Source organism: Nematolebias whitei, chromosome 8, assembly GCF_014905685.2.
Source record: "Nematolebias whitei isolate Nwh7 chromosome 8, NemWhi1, whole genome shotgun sequence".
In the NCBI taxonomy this organism is placed as follows: domain Eukaryota; kingdom Metazoa; phylum Chordata; class Actinopteri; order Cyprinodontiformes; family Rivulidae; genus Nematolebias; species Nematolebias whitei.
This window is the reverse complement of record NC_056505.1, coordinates 38,056,266-38,072,922: the sequence shown is the minus strand read 5'-3', so window position 1 is coordinate 38,072,922 and position 16,657 is coordinate 38,056,266. Positions and strand designations below refer to the sequence as shown.

At 41.4% G+C, this 16,657-nt stretch overlaps 1 protein-coding gene across 1 annotated transcript in view; it reads left to right on the top strand.

Annotated features, from left to right (window-relative positions):
* The first annotated feature begins 1,511 nt into the window (after positions 1-1,511).
* specc1la (sperm antigen with calponin homology and coiled-coil domains 1-like a) overlaps positions 1,512-16,657 on the top strand; it is a 19,106-nt gene continuing 3,960 nt past the window's right edge. The window contains exons 1-12 of the mRNA XM_037681263.1: positions 1,512-1,671; positions 1,771-1,906; positions 2,329-3,959; positions 4,177-4,384; positions 6,293-6,366; positions 9,082-9,257; positions 9,447-9,610; positions 9,745-9,863; positions 10,945-11,035; positions 12,986-13,075; positions 13,169-13,328; positions 15,785-15,887. Coding sequence (XP_037537191.1) covers positions 1,546-1,671; positions 1,771-1,906; positions 2,329-3,959; positions 4,177-4,384; positions 6,293-6,366; positions 9,082-9,257; positions 9,447-9,610; positions 9,745-9,863; positions 10,945-11,035; positions 12,986-13,075; positions 13,169-13,328; positions 15,785-15,887 — 3,078 coding nt within the window. The 5' untranslated portion in view covers positions 1,512-1,545. The remainder of the gene's footprint in view (positions 1,672-1,770; positions 1,907-2,328; positions 3,960-4,176; positions 4,385-6,292; positions 6,367-9,081; positions 9,258-9,446; positions 9,611-9,744; positions 9,864-10,944; positions 11,036-12,985; positions 13,076-13,168; positions 13,329-15,784; positions 15,888-16,657) is intronic.

Sequence of the window (16,657 nt, the reverse complement as noted above, 5' to 3'; positions counted from 1 at the left end):
TGCACGTAGAGAACATGCCAACTCCACCCAGACAGGCCCCCGGACCGGGATTTGAACCAGGGACCTGCGCGCTGAGAGGCAGCAGCTCTACCAGTTGCGTCACCGTGCTGCCCTTTATGAATTAAAGCTTTTTAAATACATTTAAATAATGAATTATTTCACTTGGTGTCAGCAAACTTGTGCATTCAACCTTTATTTCTACGGGTTAGTCTCATTGAGCCTCCAGGACTCATTTACAAGAGACACCTGAAACTCTGAATGTGTTTACTCACAGAATGGTCGAAACCTTTGTGGTTCTGTTGGAGGACGGTGGTCAGAGTTTTCTATTGAAAGTCTGAAATGCGTTTGTGCTTGATTATATTCATGTCCATATCCAAACAATGTTTTCCTGCTGAGGGGAAACAACAGAGTATTTACTCAGATGAAGATTGTACTTAGTTTTCCTGTGTACAATAAATCACTTTAGCTCAGTTTTTTTTTTTTATCTTAATAAAACTCTAATCCATCCAAGTTTTTCTTATACTTTGTGTCCCAAATGTATTTTCTTTCTGTCATGGCATGGCTGTTTTTTCACAAACTCTTTTTAAATACTCCAAGGCAGAATTAACACCTTGTTGCTGCCAAATGATAAATGAGTTTATTGTGAATATTGAAATTCCAGTAGGTCTAAGAGAATTAACATGTTACTAATCAAATACGTAGCCCACCGCCAAAGAGTCTGCTCAGATTCATTTTGTTTTCAGGATTTTTCTTTTATTTATTTATTTTTTAATAAAATTAAGACTCAGTGACTTGCACAAGCGGCACTAAACAAAATTTTTTTGGCAGGGATGAAAAGCTTTGTTTGGTAACTCATCTCCCCCCTCCTCAAAAAACAGTTTTTATGCTTCAAGCGTTTGATCTGTGAAGGAATTTAGTTTTCCTTATTTGGCTCTGTAGCTGAACACTAGAAAAAAAACTAGAAAGATATTTTTTCTGCCGTATTTTTTGCTGTGTGTAAAGCTCAGACTTACAACAACAATAAGGTGTTTATCAGTACAGTGTTGTTGCAGGTGACAGGTCAATGCAAGTGAACTAGAACCATTGTTACAAACATACAGGAGCCATCTGGTGGAGGTTTTGGTTCATCTCTGGACACTTTTAGTTTGGCTTTTATCCTGAATTCATTTGTTTACTATCAAATGTTTCTGCAATTAAGACAAGAAAATCATTTTGAAATGATATCACCAGACACCTTTATTGCCGTGATTGCCATGGAACATGTTTTTTTAACCATCTTTATTAAATAACTATTGTAGCAGTTAGGATTAAAAAAAAAAGTGGGGTCATGTAGCACTTACTGTCCTTCCCAGATTTTGAATATCTGAGGAAGGTTTTCAAATGTGTGCAACTTTATGTGGTCTCAGTGAAAGATTAGTACCCTGGAAAGAATCCCCCTCATGGAAAACTGAGACACTTTCCACACTGATGAGTATTTCTGTTCTCCTCCCACCTTCCTTTGTCCACAGCCCAAGCTGTAAATGTGTCTGCATCAGAGAGCTCAGTATGAAGAAGTCGGTCCGGCCAGCGGTGAGTAAGGTCAGTGGAGACCGAGGGAAGTCTGAGGCCGTTTCCTCCGCTGGCACTGGAAAGTCTGCAGGCAAAAGCATCACCACTGCTCCTCTGTCTAAGGTGAAACTCATCACATGATGGCCGATACATCAGCTGATCTGTCTGAATGTAATTTAAACTATGTGTTTGTGTGAGATCATGTTGATTTTGTTTTTTTAGGTGAAAAGCAATGACGATCTGTTAGCAGCTATGGCTGGAGGGAATCCTGCATCAAGCGTTACTGTCACTAAGACCAAGAAGACTGCTTCTGTTGGAAGTGCTGGTAATCTAGAAAACAAATCGAAGACAGCATCAGGTATCTGACATTACATCTGTAAAATCAAGGGCTACGCTCCTTAAAGGAATGTTTTCACGTCAGAGCTTTAGACTAAGAACATCTTGGGTTGAGAAATGATGACGTTGTTTTGGTCAAAGCTTGAAAATAACACACAAGATGTCATGCTCAAAATATGTGTTGTTGTGGATGAATGTCAGCTTCTACCACAAATAAAGATTCATTTCTGTGTAAGTGACTGAGTTATAGCTAATGTTGATAAGCTGTGGGGACCATCTTAAACTGGAATTGCTGCCAAAGTTAATCAGTTGTAGACGAACATCCAGCGATTACTCTGAGAGTTTTAATAAACTTCATCCAGGGGTTCATGAGATATTTTGTAGCAGGTAATAATAATGAGTTGTTGTAGTTTAAATTATAAATGTACCGTTCTCTTTACATAGGTTCTCTGTCCAAGCGTACAACATCAGCATCTTCCAAAGAACCAAACTCGTCTCGAGACCGTCTGCGAACATCGAGGACTTCAGCTGCTAAAAAGCAGCTGGGCTCAGGAATCGGAGCAGGAGATGTGGCTTCAGGCAAACGCTCCCGGAGTCTGATCCTGACGGAGTCGGAGGGTCGGATGAGCAAGTCCAAATCAGACGGTCAGATCAGTGATAAGGTGGCTCTAGAGACCAAAGTCAAAGATTTGCTTGGCTTGGCGAAGAGCAAAGACGTGGAGATCCTTCACCTTCGCAGTGAGCTGAGGGACATGAGGGCCCAGCTTGGCCTTGAGGGTCAAGATGCGACACCGCAGGAAGAAGTTGGAGAGGCGGCGAAGCCTCAGGTTTCAGCCATCACAGCAGCTGATGTGGAGTCCACCCTAATTCTCTTACAAGAACAGAACCAGGCCATTCGAGAGGAGCTCAACCTGCTGAAGAGTGAGAACCGCATGCTGAAAGACCGACTCAACGCGCTGGGGTTCTCTCTGGAACAGAGGCTGGACGGCTCAGACAAGCTCTTCAGCTACTCCTCACTGAGTCCAGACCTGGTCACCAACAGTGCACACAGTGACGGTGGCTGCACAGGTACGCTGACATCATCAGTGGAGGGCTCCGCCCCCGGCTCTTTAGAGGATCTGCTCACGGGACACCAGCATGGAGGCTCAGCAGACAACCTCGACAGTGAATCCAGTGAGGTCTACCAAGCTGTCACCTCCAGTGATGACGCTCTGGACGCCCCCTCTGGAGCTTCCTCGTCATCTGAGTCAGAGTGCGCTGCGAGCACGGAGCGCTCCAGGAGGGGCAGCAGCGGCAATGCCAGCGAGGTGTCAGTAGCTTGTCTGACAGAGCGTATCCACCAGATGGAGGAGAACCAGCACAGCACTGCAGAGGAGCTTCAGGCCACGTTACAGGAGCTGGCTGACCTGCAGCAAATCACGCAGGAGCTGAATGGAGAGAACGAGCGGCTTGGCGAGGAGAAGGTCATCCTCATGGACTCCTTGTGCCAGCAGAGTGACAAGCTGGAGCTTTACGGCCGACAAATTGAATACTTGCGCTCCTTGCTGGAAGAACATCATATATCGTACGCTCTGGAGGAGGATATCAAGAGTGGTCGCTATTTGGAGCTGGAGCAGCGATACGCAGACCTGGCAGATAACGCCCGCTTTGAGAGAGAGCAGCTGCTGGGAGTGCAGCAGCACCTGTCCAACACGCTGAAGATGGCCGAGCAGGACAATGCTGAGGCCCAGGATGTGATTGGAGCTCTGAAGGAGAGGAACCACCAGATGGAGCGCATCTTGGAGTCGGAGAGACGGGATCGAGCTACCCTGGCTGCCGCGCTGGAGGAGTACAAGGTGATGGTGAGCAATGACCAGGCAGACCTAAGTCGCTGCAGAGCACAGCTGGACCAAGAGAGGCAAAGGGTGGCCGAGCTGTACTCTCTTCACACTGCGGGGGACAAGAACGACATCTGCCAGCTGCTGGAGGGGGTGCGGCTGGGCAAAGAGGAGGCTGAAGCCAAAGCTGCAAAGATGCAGGAGGAGTTGGAACAAGCGCATATAGAACTCAACCAGCTGCAGGAGACTCTCAGTAAGGTAAACCTTGGAGGCTGGTAGTAAAGTTTAGATGAAGTCCTGAAATAAAAAGAAGCCAACTGTGTACAAAATGTACAAAAGTTTATTCAAGATGTAAAATGAATTTGTTAAGAAAATCATGAGACATCAGTTGAGGCTTCTGCCAACATTGGTCACCTGATTGTCTCAACTCTTGTAGGTGATTTGGTAAAAGACACGTTTCATCCTGTGTCTGCAGCTGAACAGAGAGTACAGAGACTTCCAGGAGCAGGTGCAGCAGCAGATGGCCGAGCAGGAGCGCGCTCTGGAGAAGCAGCGCCTGGAGCTGCAGGAGAAAGACTCAGAGATTGCAGACATGAAGGAAACCATCTTTGAGCTGGAAGATGAAGTCGAGCAGCACAGAGCGCTCAAACTCCACGACAACCTCATTATTTCAGACTTTGAGAGTAAGTGAGCTGGAAAAATAAACTGTAACCTAAGTGCAACCTTGATGTAATCACCAGACTTGTTGTTTTTCATTTCTACATTTTCATGTCAAATGATGCAGTCAGTCGCAGGGGTGTCAAACTTGTTACTAAAGCGAGGAAAATTAAATGCTTGGTTCAAGCTACGGAGCAATTTTAGTTGATACTCAAGTCAAAACCCCGACATCTTTTCTTAGTTCATCTGTCTCATTTGTTTGTTCTCTTTCCACATCAAAATAAAAGATTACTGAAAAATCCAAACTTTCCTCTGGCTTCAAAGTTGACCAACTTCATGAGAAAGAAGTCTGCACAAAATGAAGTATTTATCAGTTTCTTTAGTCAAAATGAGGAGCGATGACAATATTTCACATTTAAAACATCCTTGGTGCCAGAAAAGATGTGAAAAAGGGCTATATTTGGCCCCTGGGCCATGAGTTTGACACGTGAAGCTAGTTTTTGTGACATTTTATCTCCAGGTTGCTTCTTTGGCTTGAGTTTATTGTTGTTTATGAATAATGAAGTTTATGAATAGGATCCCTTCAAGTAGTATCTTTCTGGGCTGCGTCTAATTGGTAAACGACGATCATGATGGAATGTCTCACAACATTTGCTGTTTTTTGTTTGTTTGTTTTTTGTGAGTTGCAGAAGCATGCAGGACTGCAATGGAACCGTTTTGTGAAAAGGCCTAGAACATATGTGTCAAACTCGAGGCCTGGGGGCCAAATGTGGCCCTCGTTGACATCTTATCTGGCCCCCAGATGTTATTTTAAATGTAAAATACTTTTATCACTTCTAATTTTTTTTTAGTAATCTTTGATTATGATGTCAAAAGTATAACAGAGAACATCAAATGAGACCAATCAAACTCTTATTGATTAACCTGCAACCAAGAAAAGATGTTGGGTATCTAACTTGACTTAATGTAGATTCTGAAACTGGCCCTTGGTTTGAAAAAGGTTTTAATTTTGGCCCCCTTTTGTAAGTGAGTTTGACACCCCTGGCCTAGAGAGATGACCATAAACATTTGTCTCTTTGCCACAATGAACTGAAGCAGGATAAACAAAAACAGGCCATTTTTCCTTCAGCAGCAGGGAGAAAGAGTTTGAGACTGCACTTTACCTCAAGATATTGCTGCTAAAGACGGCTAACTACCTAAATACTACAAGTACCATACCAGATTTATTGAAAGCACTTTGAGCAAGCACAGGACCAAAGTGCTGTACAGTTCATCAATAAAACCCAACAGCAGTCGCAACACACAGGAGAAGCCTAAAGAGCAAAACAGCTTCATAATTAAAACAAAAGCACAACAAAAATCAATTAACATGAGCTAACATTAAACTAAAAGTCAACATCTCAGATGGTGTAAAAAGCCATGGAGGAGAGATGGGTTTTAAAAAGGGATTTAAAACCATCTGAAAACTGACTACAGAAGTGGAGTTAAACATGGCAGAGCTGAGCAGCAGTGCATAGTTTGACTGGTCAAAGTGAGGGCATCGTATTAAATTAAATAGAACAGACATATGAGCTGATGAAATTACTGTGCCACAAACCTCTAAGATAAAAAGGTAGATCAAAAGATAAAACCAGATCAAGTGTGTGATGATGTTCCTGATGGGATCAGCATCAGACTGCACATGATTAAAAGAGTCAAATGAGGTTTAAAAAATGTCTTAACCTTTGACAAATCATAACACACATGAATCTTTAAATCCCCAACAATAAGAACCGTGTCATATTTAGACACAAGTTCAGCCAAGAAGTCACCAAAGTCATTTATAAAGCCCTTATTGTGTTGGAGCCACCCAGCTCTAACAGGCTCAGTTCAAAGCTGCTGGCTGAGGATGGTGGTGATCAAATCACAAATCTGATATTTCTTATTTGTTTCAGATTCTGTAAAAAAGCTGCAAGATCACAAACATGACATGGAAAAAGAGATTAAAACTCTTCATCGCAGATTGAGGGTAAGCAAATGCTCCAGTATGTAACTGTTTTGCAGTAAACTTTACTGTTAACCAACACGATCAAAGTCTGAGTACATGTAGGAATTTAAAAGGGATCTCTGACTACCTGCACATATTGGCCTTAAAATGTTAATTTCTTATTCTGCTAAAAATTGTTGTTTGTAACACGACATCATCAATGATTAAAAAAAAAGATATATGTTTATTATAGTTTTCACTTAAGGATGTTGCCATTATTTTACTGGTTCAGTGCATTCTGGGTGATGACGTACATCGGTTGCAGTCTAAACTAAAAGACAAGGAGTCGAGGCTAAAATGTTATCATGCATGACAATAAATGATCATGTATTAGTCATTGTGCTGTCATGCACAATATATGGGTTGAAACGATCAAATGTCAACTTGTAATGTGAAAATTAAAAAGCTAAAGCTGAGGTTCACCCCCCACAATCCTCTGCTGTCCGTCCTCATCTGTGAAGCAGCACCAGACTGCCGTCACACGTGTGCACTCCATGTGGTTGAACAGAGTTCAGCTTTCCATTAGCTTCAGCACCCCTTGATCCAAATGAGGACAAGTGTAAGAGTAAGAGGATGGTTGGATGTGTAGATTGACAATAAAGTGTCTTTACGTCTTTATTTTTATATAATGTGTAACTATTCCATCCATCCATCATCTTTACCTGGATTACTTCGGATCATGGGGTCACTGGTGCCCATATCCAACTATCACTGCGCGTGACCCTGTTCAGACTTTGTACTAACATTTGTCCAGCGTGTGGTCCTATCAGAGGTGAAGACCTTTGATTATCTGTGTTTTATACTGTCAAACAAAACAAACCCCAGTACATTAAAAGATGGCCACCTGCATTTCACACTCAAATATCAACAGTTTGTTTTAATCAACTTGTATCCTCCACCATCAGCTGGCAGCTGAGCATATCAGGAGGATGCTTATGAGAAACCTTAGTAACTATGTTAGTAAGTTAGATAAACTCTGAATCTGTCACCATGGTAACAGGCTTTGTGTACCCTAAAGTTCTAGAATTATCCTCCAACATAAAGCAAGGTGTTCAGTCCGAATGTTTATTTCTAACCTATCTGATGACGTACAGTAGAAGAACAATTACTGATGAGGTCTGTCCTCAGGGGTGGCTCAGCGGTGCAGTTGGTAGAGCTGCTGCCTCTCAGCAAGCAGGTCGCCGGTTCAAATCCCAGTTAGGGGCCTTTCTGAGTGGAGTTTGCATGTGCTCTTGATGCATGCGTGGGTTTTCTCCGGGTACTCCAGTTTCCTCCCACAGACTAAAATCATGCATGTTAGTCTGATTGGTAACTCTAAATTGTCTCTAGGTGTGAGTGAGAGAGTGAATGGTTGTTTGTTTTGTTTGTCTCTATGTGTCCCTGTGTTGGACTGGAGACCTGTCCAGGGTGTCCCTTACCTCTCGCACAGTGAAGGCTGGACATGGGCACCAGTGACCCCCAAGACCCAAAAAGGAAGAAGCGAGTAAAGATAATGGATGTATGGTCTGTCCTCGGGAGATTTTTTTTTTAACTTGGATTGGATTTGCTCTCATTCTCAAACATGTTTTGATTTAACTGAATTGCTTTTCATCAAATTCATTAATTAATCTCCAACAGCACATATCCATATAACACCTTGGATGTGCGCTCTCATCAGATTAAATTTTGTGCATTAAGCTGAGATTTGCTTTTTGATAAGCAGAAATTAACTCTCTGATTAAAACATCTCCAGAATTACTACTAAATTAAGACGGAACAATTCCCATTCATGTGGTCTTTATTCTCTACATTCCTTCAAGTGCAACAGTCTGGATCTCTAATAGTGTTGCAGCATTTAGCCTCTTTCACATGTGAATATCAACCAGAGTCCCTTCAGTAGAATTTCTGGATCTACTTTCTTGATTTTGCAAGCCAAATATTGAATTTCCTTCTGTTTATTTATTTATTTTTTTAAATAATTTTAAGACGATGTCTGTAAAATGCCTTCTCTGGATTTCTGTCCTGTAGACATGATGCAGAGTTTATCTGAACTGTGACATCATTAAGGGTGCCCCCATTACAACTGTACTGCAACCTTGGGTACTACATATTTTGCATATTGGGGATTCAGAAATAGTCTAGATGTTTTTTCCTGTGGTCTTCAAGGTGATGCAGGTTTTCGAGGCTCCATTAACCACAGCTTTGAACCATTTCACTCTTGTTCTGCAATGCTTTAATAAAACACCAATTTTAAGGAGCATCGGCAGTTCAGAGAACAGTTTCTTTAAATGAAGCGTTTCTGCTGGAACTCATTCAGAAATCAAGTAGTTTGTAAAAAATGACAACACTGTAAATCAGGGGTGTCAAACTCAATTATAAAATGGGGCCAAAATTAAAACCTTTTTCAAACTAAGAGCCAATTTCAGAAACTACATTAACTCAAGTTAGATACCCAACATCTTTTCTTGGTCAGAGGTTCCTCAGCAAGAGTTTGATTGGTCTCATTTGACATTCTTTGTGGTGCATTTGACATCATATTCAAAGATTACTGAAAAAAATTCAAGTGACAAAAGTATTTTACATTTCTCATCATCTTGGGGGGCCAGATAAAATGTCAAAGAGGGCCACATTTGGCCCCCGGGCATTGAGTTTGACACCTGTGCTGTAAATGATCAGAATAATGCTCATCCACCTGCTGGTGTGTGTGATGGTGTGCAGGAGGAGTCGATGGAGTGGCGCCAGTTCCAGGCCGATCTGCAGACGGCTGTTGTCATTGCTAATGACATCAAGTCAGAGGCGCAGGAAGAAATAGGAGATCTGCGGCGCCGTCTGCAGGAAGCCCAGGAGAAAAATGTGAAACTGAGCAAAGAGCTGGAAGAGGTCAAGAGTCGCAAGTAAGACCTTCAGACTGACGTGAAATATATCCTCTGGTATCGCTGACCTGATGATGTCTTGTCAGATGGTTTATAAACAAGCACGTGGGACCTTTATAAACGCGTCTGTAAACGGTCTGACACTGAATGGCCTCAGTGGAACTGACCTCACGGGGGAGTCCTGAGAATGTGCTTGAACTGTGTTTTCAGGCAGGAGGAGGAAAGAGGCAGAGTGTACAACTACATGAACGCTGTGGAAAGAGACCTGGCTGCTCTCAGACAGGGCATGGGGCTCAGCCGGAGATCCTCCACCTCCTCTGAACCCTCCCCCACTGTGAAAACACTCATCAAGAGCTTTGATAGTGCCTCACAAGGTACGACAACCTGGAAAATAGTTCTTATTTGTCGCTTTATTTCTGTGCCCTGTCTTTAAAAAGTCAAGCTTTGATAACACAACGCAAGTAATCTTGGTTTGTTTCACTTATAGATGTTTGTCTTGTTTATATAGGTCCGCCTGCCAATGGTGCGTCTGTGGCTCCAACTGCCTCGGCTCCCCCTTTACCTCGGACCCCCCTCAGTCCCAGTCCCATGAAGACTCCCCCAGCTGCTGCTGTCTCACCCATACAGGTACTGGAGTAAAGGGCTTTTATTACTATGCTGATGCTGACATAATTTTCTGGTGTGTAGTCTCTTATGACACCACAAACCCTTTCTAAACACGAGTTCAGTATTAATTAAAGGGCTCCCCCCGCTGCCTTTTTATACCAGTTTTACACGAAGATCATCTTATGATGCAAAGTAGACCTTGAAAATAATGTTATGTACCGGTACTAGTTCATGCAGTAATTATCCCAAAGTATGTGTTGTTACTAACTAGTAACTCAGTTACTACCACATCAAATTTCAGTTCAATATCTGTACAACTGACTGAATTATAGTCGTTGTTTGTTAGTTAGTGTGAATTCTCTGCAGTGGACAATTTGAATTGGGTTTACTTCAGAACGTAATCAGTTGCAGATGTACATCAAATAATTAGTTTCCAAAAGTTTAATTAAAATCCATCCAGTTTTTCATGATGTCTTTTGCTAACAGACAATGGCTGACTCTAAGAGTTGATTGCAAGTTTTGGATTATTCTCAGCGACTACCACTGAGTCTGAGCCATTTTGACGTTGGTTAAGGTGTCTTCGCTGTAAAGGTCATCTTGACTGGTTGTGAATATGACTGGAAACAAAATAACCTATTGTAGTTGTTCATTCAATGATTTCTTTGAGAGTTTTAATAAGATCTGTGTAGTGACAAAGTCCATGCTCAATAATCCAGGTATAAAATCAGTTTTGTTGTGTGTTTCCTTGACTGATGAAGCCTTCCGGATCGAAGGCGAAACCTTTCAGCACAAAAAAAGAAACTGTCCAGATGACCTGACTGAAAAATGTTGGATCTGTCTAGTGGTTTACAAGATATTTTGTTAACACCAATGACGTGAACGCACACACAGTCTTTGGCAGAAACATTATTGTCTTTTCACCTCTGGTGGTGGGTAATATATTTATACTTGGAAGCCTAATGTGTAGACTTGTTGTTCACAGAAGAGTATAAAGTTGTTGTTATCAGGATTATTAAGACAGACAGCGTCCACACTCTCTGCCTCAGTCAACTATACATGATTTCCTTTATGTATTTGAGCCTTTATGTGTTTTCTGTTTCAGAGACTCACTGTAACAGCCTCTATATCAGCTAACAAACCTCTCTCAGCCTTGAGTGACAAGAGACCCAGCTACACAGATATAACCATGCCAGGTATCTATACTCCTTGTTTTCTCCCATTCTTTATGTAAACACTCTGTTATTTGTGTTTGCAGGAACTGAAACCCATTATACATGCTCTGTATAAAAAGGCACACAACCATTTCTCACTGTCTGACATTAAATCAGACCAAATCTTTCATATTTTAGGTCTATTGGGAATCCCAAAATTATTTCTGTTTTAATTGTCTGAATTTTGCAAGAATATTTGTTTTATTACTTTTTTAAAGTTAACTTTTTACATACACTCAGCTTAATATTCCTTAGGACAATTTGGGAAAGCCTAGATTATGTAAAATACTTCAAATAAAACATGCTTGAATACAAATAAAAACATAGATGAGAATAATTACAAATTATACAAAATTCATAATTACGTATTTTCCGCCGTACGCGTCGCACCGCCCTATAAGTCGCATCAGTCCATATTTGTCTAATAAAGTGGAAAAATCCATAAATGTCACTTCGCCGTACAAGTCGTATCTATTATGCGTCACCGCTGACAACATGGAAATGTGGGCCGGTGTTGTGCCAAAAATTGATTGGCTGCCAAATGATGGCCGCGGGAGCATGCACTGGAGGACTTCAACAAGAATTGAACAAGATTAACACAAAAACAATTATTTGTTTGCTCAAAATTATAGTAAAGGTGTGTCTCAGTTGAACTTTTCCTTAATAAATGCACTTTGACGGTCAAATCAGCTGCATCTTGCCAGGGCGGTGCAGCTGGTTTGATGGTCGGTACAAGCAGGAGCAGAACCAAGGTGAGGAGACTGTGGCAGGCCGATCGTGTCATTAATAGCTGGTGAAGATTCTCAGTCATCCAGGACATGGTAAATTCAAAAAAGTTCAAGAAAAAAAAAACAATAAGGTATAAAGTAAAGTATAATAAATTAAGTCCAGTTGTTTTTGTCTTGAACTTTTTTGAATTTGTCATTATAGCCACGTTTACCTATTAAATGATACAACGGCATGCCTTACAGCTACTACTGCTCTGCTGCCATCTAGTGGCTGAAAGTGGTACTGCTTAAATTTTTTCAGTCAGAATGAATGAAAACAGTCGTATCTCAGCCAAAAAAATGGTTTATAAATATGGGGGGGAAAATCCATAATAATAATAATGTCATCACTGTATGTTTCCATACAATGGCAAAATTAGTCTCTGCATTTAATCCATCCACCATCAGGTGGTGCAGTGGGCAGCTATTGAAAGCGCAGTGGGGGGCATTTAAGTATTTCGCTTCGGCCTATAAGTCGCAGGGCATGTAAATTATGCAAAAAACTACGACTTATATGCTGGAAAATACTGTACACAAAATTCATAATTGCATTACTTGAGTAAATGTAATTCACTACTTTCCACCCCTGCTTGTATAGGAACTGAATGACCTGTAGCAGCGGACCCCCCCTCCCCACAGTGTAGGAACACGGTCAAATACAGAGTGAATGGACAAACTCTCGTAAATATCTGGTTTCAGCTGTGTGTGAAAGTGTTAAACACATTTCCGTCTAAACTGGACATATGCGAGATGTTTCGTGACACTTTGTCTACTGCTGGGTCTGTGTCATTAAAATAAATAGAATGGATGGTTTCCTGTCTCATGCCATTAAAGGACTGCTCTTCTAAAGGCCCAAGTTGGGAGTTTGCGTGTTTCTTGATTGTTTAGAGAACTAAAAGAAGGAAATGAGGAGGCTTTGGTTTATTCTCAACTATAATGAGTTCAAGTGTTGTATGTGAACGTGCAGTCTTGGCCATAGCCTGCAGTCTTGTTTACTTTTCCATAATTTATTGTTTTCTTGCTATGTGAATCAGCCTTTTGTTGGTATTCCTTGAACTCACAGGGACTGGAATGTGGCTCTTTTCTGACCTCTGTTAAATCAGTTTTTCAGTGGAAACCCGTCATAAAGTTTGTCACACAGTAATGAAACGTGCTGTACCCACAGCAGAGCACCTTCTCAGGGGAGCCTCAACCAGTCGACCACCTCCTGTCCTCCAGAGGGTCTCCAACATTGACTCCACTAAGACGATTTCAGGTCAGCGGGGATTTTAAACAGTTTAAATATGTTCTGCTGCAGTTGAGTTAGGAAGAAAGCGGCGCCTGTAACTGACTCGTCTGTCATGGATAGTGTCACGCAGATGCAGTGAGGACGTCAAGAGGGACATGTCAGTTTCAGACGGAGCCTCCTCAACCTCCCTGATGGCTATGAATGCAGCTTCCTCTCCACTCTCATTATCCTCCTCCTCCCCCACAGCCTCCATCACCCCCACAACCCGCAGTCGCCTAAGGTACAGAGTTCACTGTGTCTTGTGCTATTTTGAATGCTTTGACACAATATCCACCCATCAGTCCATTTTTATTTTTATTTTATGTGCATCTACACCTGATTAGCTTTAGGAGTGGATGGCTCTAATCCATAAATATTCTAAAATTTGATTTGGGAGCTGAGTGTCATTCACAACACATACTCTGATGGTGACAATGTTCTCAAAAAGCTACAACTCATTGTTTTCCATCATAAGAGAATCCGAGTCCAGCGTGAAGGAACTGAGGAGACCACTTCCTGTTTGTTTCACAATGGCTATGTTTACATGGACATAAGTAATCGGATCAAACGGCCGTTCGGAATAAAAATGCGTCATGTAAACACCCTGTCCGGATTATTTTTTGTTTATTCAGCGTGCTCCAAAATAATTAGTGATCAGAACGAAACGGGTGGTTTACGTCTATTCATAACCCGAAGCGCATGTAAACACTTGATCTGTTCGTTTTTATCTGATCATGAAAAACTGACCTGACTGCGTATGTGCGACTTTGTCATTTCCACCTGGCTAATGCTAATAATATTAGCATGCCAGGGAAGTAAAACAGGTCGGTGAGGGATACAACATTTCTACTAGAAACTTTGAAAGAGCTCAAAATGATCTGCATCGCCTGTACCTCAGTCAGGGAGTGCAGCAACGTCTCCACCATCATTAAAACCTGATGCGGGTCCATTTTGGGTGCTCAGGTTTGTTTACGTTCATCCCGGAAGTAGAACTTCTTCTGTGTTTTTTTTTTTAAGTTTACCACTCTGCACATGTCAGTACTGCTGTTCAGAACAAAGCCCGCTGCATGTAAACGCTCGTCATGAACAGATTGTGCCCATGTGAACAATACATTTGAATTATTTAATCTGAAAACATTTCAATCCAGTCAAAAAAATGTGTGCATGTAAACATAGGTAATGTGCCAAAGGTTTCAGTTTGTGAGAGGTCTGGACCGCAGACAAGTCAGTTCAGAAACCTGGTCTCCTGCTGCTGAATGCTGTATGTGGTTCAACATTGTCCTGCTGAAATATGCAAGGCCTTCTCTGAAAAAGACCTCATCTGGATGGGAGCCTATGTTCTAATACCTGAATATACTTGTCTTAATTGATGGTGCCTTTCCAGATGCCCATGTCAGAGACACTAATGCACCCCTATACTATAAGAGAGGCATGCTTTTAAACTGTAGGCGGATCACAGACTGACTGGTCCCTCTGCTCTGGTACGGTGGACACAGTGTCAGTGGTTTCCAAATAGTTTCAAGTTTCTCTTTGCCTGATCACAGAAAAGTTTTCTACTCTGCCTCAGTTAAAAATAAATTCACTTTGGTCCAGAGAAGACGGCTGCATGTCTGGGTGGTGTTCATGTATGACTTCTGCTCTTCCTGATTGAGCTTTAACTAGAATATGCTTATGTGAAGGTGAGCTGTGTTTATGAACAATGGTTTGTTCCTAAACCCACGCAGTGATGCCCACAACTATCCTGTCTTTAATGCAGGGACCCCTGAGGGTCCGAGGATCACAAGCATCCATTATTGCCTTTCTCCAGACATCTTCTGACAATATAATGAACTGTAGATGATGACATTTTCTAATCAGGGACATAAGAAAGGGACATCAGACATAAGGAAAATGTCCAGGTTGTCCATCGGACAACTTCTTGACACAAGTTACCTCTGATTTACGTCATTTTGTATTTTGCTTCATGTGTTGTCTGTTGTTCTGTCTGTACAGCACTTTGGTTGGCCTTGTTGCTGTTTTAAGTGCTTTATAAATAAAGTGGTATGGTACAATCAGGTTGACCGCCAACTTTTTCTGGAGTAGTTCTTCTTATCAGTTTGATTTCTTTGTTCAGTGTGTTGCTTACCTTATTGTACAACACTCACTCTCCACTCGTGTATGTCACCTCCTTGGACCGGCGCGGCTGCTTCAGTTTGGCAGTAAACCAGGGCTTGTCATTGTTGTACTTACTGCAAGTCCAGGTGGGAACACGTGTCCTCCCAGAAGCCAATATAAGATGTCACTGTGCGTGTGTTCGTCCAGTCTGCTGGTAGCTCATCAAACACACCAGTTAGTTGGTCCATACAGTCCTGGAGCCTCCCTTTGGCTTCGCTAGTCCACCTCTGCACAGTACTGACCACAGGCTTGGCACACTTGAGCTTCTGTCTGTAGGTCAGAAGACCCTGTTTATTTTTCACATTCAATCATTTATTAAGTTACATTTATCACAGTCCAGTTACTGCTCAGTATGAGTCTAAATATGATCAAGTTGAGCTCATCCAGAGACACACAACACCTTGTTGTTGTTAGAACACTGTGCAGACATCATGTGAAATCATGTGATGTGTACTTAGTCTACTAGTTTCTCCTGTTTGTTTTTGGGACCTAGTAAATCTTTTGAAATGTTGCTGCTGTTTTTGTTTTTGTGTTTTGTCTCAGAGAGGAAAGAAAGGACCCACTGTCAGCGCTGGCAAGGGAATATGGAGGCTCCAAGAGGAACGCTTTGTTGAGATGGTGCCAAAAGAAGACTGAGGGCTATCCGGTAAGAGCTCACACTTAGTGTTTTTAACCTTTTTGAAATATTGGGCAGAAACTTATCATAAACGGCTAAATTAAGGGCATGATGCACAACTTGTTTGCACACATTTTTGTCTTTTTACAAATTATTTTAAGTATTGTATCGAGTGTTTTATGTCAGTAGAAAAAGCTGCAGAAAGGAGTGAAACTGTGTTATTGGATGTATGTAGAAGAAAGTACCTGAAGCTGCTTTAGTTGGATCGTTGTAAAGCACATTTCAGCTGAACTGGTCATTTGTCTGCTTGCATTGAGTAATGGAAGCGTGTGGTTGTAACGAGGAGAATGTCTCAGAGGAATTACAGAGATAATGTTGTTAGTTATACTGACGACGGTTTATCTCTGATTCACATGATGCCACTCACTCATTTCCTGTAGCAGCTTTCAATAAAACGGCTTTTATGTGGAGGTTACTTTTATTCTGACTTTTAATTACTTTTGTTTGTTTTAGAGGTTAGGTTTTTTTTACATAACAGGGTTTGTAGGCTTGTAGGCGTTTATCATGTACAGTTTTGGAATTTATTTCAAGTAACGATAAACCTTTTAAGTTTCATTCTAAAATACCCAACTGTGACATTATATTAGGTTAGGCAAAAAAAAAAAGCATTTGAACTGGTTATGTGAATTTGTCTTAAGTAAATAGGGAATATATTAATCACAATCTATGATGCATATTGTGTATGTATGTGTGTATATATATATATATATATATATATATATATATATATATATATATAT